The sequence below is a fragment of the Salvelinus sp. IW2-2015 genome, unplaced genomic scaffold, assembly GCF_002910315.2.
Source record: "Salvelinus sp. IW2-2015 unplaced genomic scaffold, ASM291031v2 Un_scaffold2875, whole genome shotgun sequence".
NCBI classification, from domain to species: domain Eukaryota; kingdom Metazoa; phylum Chordata; class Actinopteri; order Salmoniformes; family Salmonidae; genus Salvelinus; species Salvelinus sp. IW2-2015.
In genome coordinates this window covers 121,000-123,523 of record NW_019944175.1, presented here as the reverse complement: position 1 = coordinate 123,523, position 2,524 = coordinate 121,000, and the positions used below count along the sequence as shown (strand labels likewise).

General features: G+C 44.2%; 1 protein-coding gene across 1 annotated transcript in view; it reads left to right on the top strand.

Moving 5' to 3' along the window:
- The window catches only part of LOC112074915 (matrin-3), a 10,763-nt gene extending 10,059 nt beyond the window's left edge, over positions 1 to 704 (top strand). The window contains exon 3 of the mRNA XM_070440713.1: positions 692 to 704. Within this exon, the coding sequence (XP_070296814.1) occupies positions 692 to 704 (13 nt within the window). The remainder of the gene's footprint in view (positions 1 to 691) is intronic.
- Positions 705 to 2,524: the final 1,820 nt, after the last annotated feature.

Here is a 2,524-nt window from a genome sequence, read left to right as displayed (position 1 = left end):
AAGAGAGAGATTTGTCCGGCGGCGCTTGGAGGACAACCGGCTGCTTTCATTTCTACTAGAAGGGCTGGAGAGGGAGGGAGAAAGATGGGGGAGGAAAGGGGAGAGAGAGGGGGAGGAAAGGGGTAGGAAAGGGAGAGAGGGGGGGGTGGGAAAAGGAGACAGAGAGGGGGAGGAAAGGGGAGAAGGGGGGAGGAAAGGGGAGAGAGAGGGGGAGAAAGGGGAGAGAGACGGGGAGGAAGAGGGAGAGAGACGGGAGGAAAGGGGAGGAAAGGGGAGAAGACGGTGAGGAAAGGGAGAGAGACGGGGAGGAAAGGGGAGAAGGAGGGGGAGGAAACGGAGAAAAGAGACGAGAGGGGGAGGAAAGGGAGAAAGGGGAGAAAGGGAGAAGAGAAGGGGGAGGAAAGGGGAGAGAGAGGGGAGGAAAGGGGAAGAGAGGGGAGGAGGGAGACAGAAGGAGGATGAGAGAACGAAGAGAAGGTGGTCAGACTGATAAGTTTATTCTGGTTGGTAACGTAAAGGATGAAAAAAGGGGAGTGTTTACATACTTCCACCAGATGCTAAGACTCAACTTACTAAACCGTTCATTCAGCAGTGACCTACATCGAAGGGACAACATTTAATTATCTTCTATTTTAGAACCAGTACAGGTAGGGGACTCACCTTGAATATATCGACAGTTTCCCCTTTCCAGTGGATACCTGTAAGGAGGAAAGGGTACAGGTGATCAGAACTAGCTGCAACGTGATGTCATCAGCGGAGGTAGATTTCAATTCGTATTTCCGCGATTTTCCTCGCATCCAAATCTCCGCTCATTATTCTCAACTGTATTGGAAAAGACATCAAGGCCCTCCCCACTCAGACTTTTTCCTCCAGTGGGTATTTTAGGAGGAGATGAGGGGAGAGGATACAGGAGGGGGGGGATAATAGAAATGAGGGGATATAAAGAAGGGGAGAGGATACAAGGGATTGGGGGGGGGGGGGATAAGGGATGAGGAAGTGAATATTCAAAAAGAGGGGAGGGATACAAGGGATTGGGGGGGGGGGGGGGGTACAAGGGATTGAGGGGGGGGGGGGTACAAGGGATTGGGGGGGGGGACTAACTGATAAAAGGGAGAGGTGAGTAAACATATAAGAATATGTATGAATATTCTTCTCTTAAATGAGTCAATATGTATGAATATTCTTCTCTTAAATGAGTCAATATGTATGAATATTCATCTTTTAAATTAGTTAATATGCATGAATATTCCTCTTTTTTAAATGAGTTAATATGAATATTCCTCTTCCTTCATCCAGGTCGCGCTCTAGGAGCCATGAGCGGGAGAGAACGAGGAGGAGCAGCCTGCCCAAGTCTAACAGTGCTGAGAGACTGGCCAAGAAACTACTGGAGTCATCTGGTGAGACACACACACACACACGGTTCTGACTGGGTGCGGACCTGCCTATACTGTGCCCCTCTCTCTCTCAATCCCTCGCTGTGAAAGATGTTTGCGTTCTCTGAAGTACGGAAACTAATCAGTCTCCTCGTTCCAAAAATACTGTATCTTTAAGGGAGTCGATTTTCTTTGCAGAATCGAATCTTGACACTCAGACATGGGAGTCGACGTGCAAAGGGAATCGATTCTTTTGGAGTCGACTCACCACCACTACGTCTTCGTAAACAGTTGTAAAAAATAAAAATAAATAAATTGGCAGAGAAAAGGCAAACGACAGCAGTGAAGTCCCGTATGACACTTCGAGAAGTTAAATGAGAAGGAAATGTAGACTTTACAAGGTGTATTTGAGGTAAAGTAATGGTAGTACAAGGACGGTGTTTAACTTCTCTGTCGGGATCGATAGTCTCAGAGTTTAACTTCTCTGGGATATGTGGGACGGTAGCGTGCCAAATTCAAATATATTACTATAAAAATCATTCTTTCATGAAATCACACATGAAAGACACCAAATTAAAGCTACACATGTTGTGAATCCAGCCAACATGTCTGATTTCAAAAAGGATTTACGGGGAAAGCACACCAAACAATTATTTTAGCTCAGTACATAGCCACAGAAAAACACAGCCATTTTCCCAGCAAAATATAGTAGAAACAAAAAGCAGAAATAGAGATAAAATGAATCACTAACCTTTGAACATCTTCATCAGATGACACTCATATGACATCATGTTACACAATACATTTATGTTTTGTTCGATAATGTGCATATTTATATCCACAAATCTCGGTTTCCATTGGCGCCATGTTCAGAAATGCCTCAAAAATATCCGGAGTAATTAGAGAGCCACGTCAAATAACAGAAATACTCATCATAAACTTTGATGAAAGATACATGTTTTACATATAATTAAAGATACACTTGTTGTGAATCCAGCCAACATGTCAGATTTCAAAAAGGCTTTTCGGCGAAAGCATAAGATGCTATTATCTGATGATAGCACAACAGTAAACAAAGAGAGTGTAGCATATTTCAACCCTGCAGGCGCAAAACAAAACGCAGAAATAAAATATAATTCATGCCTTACCTT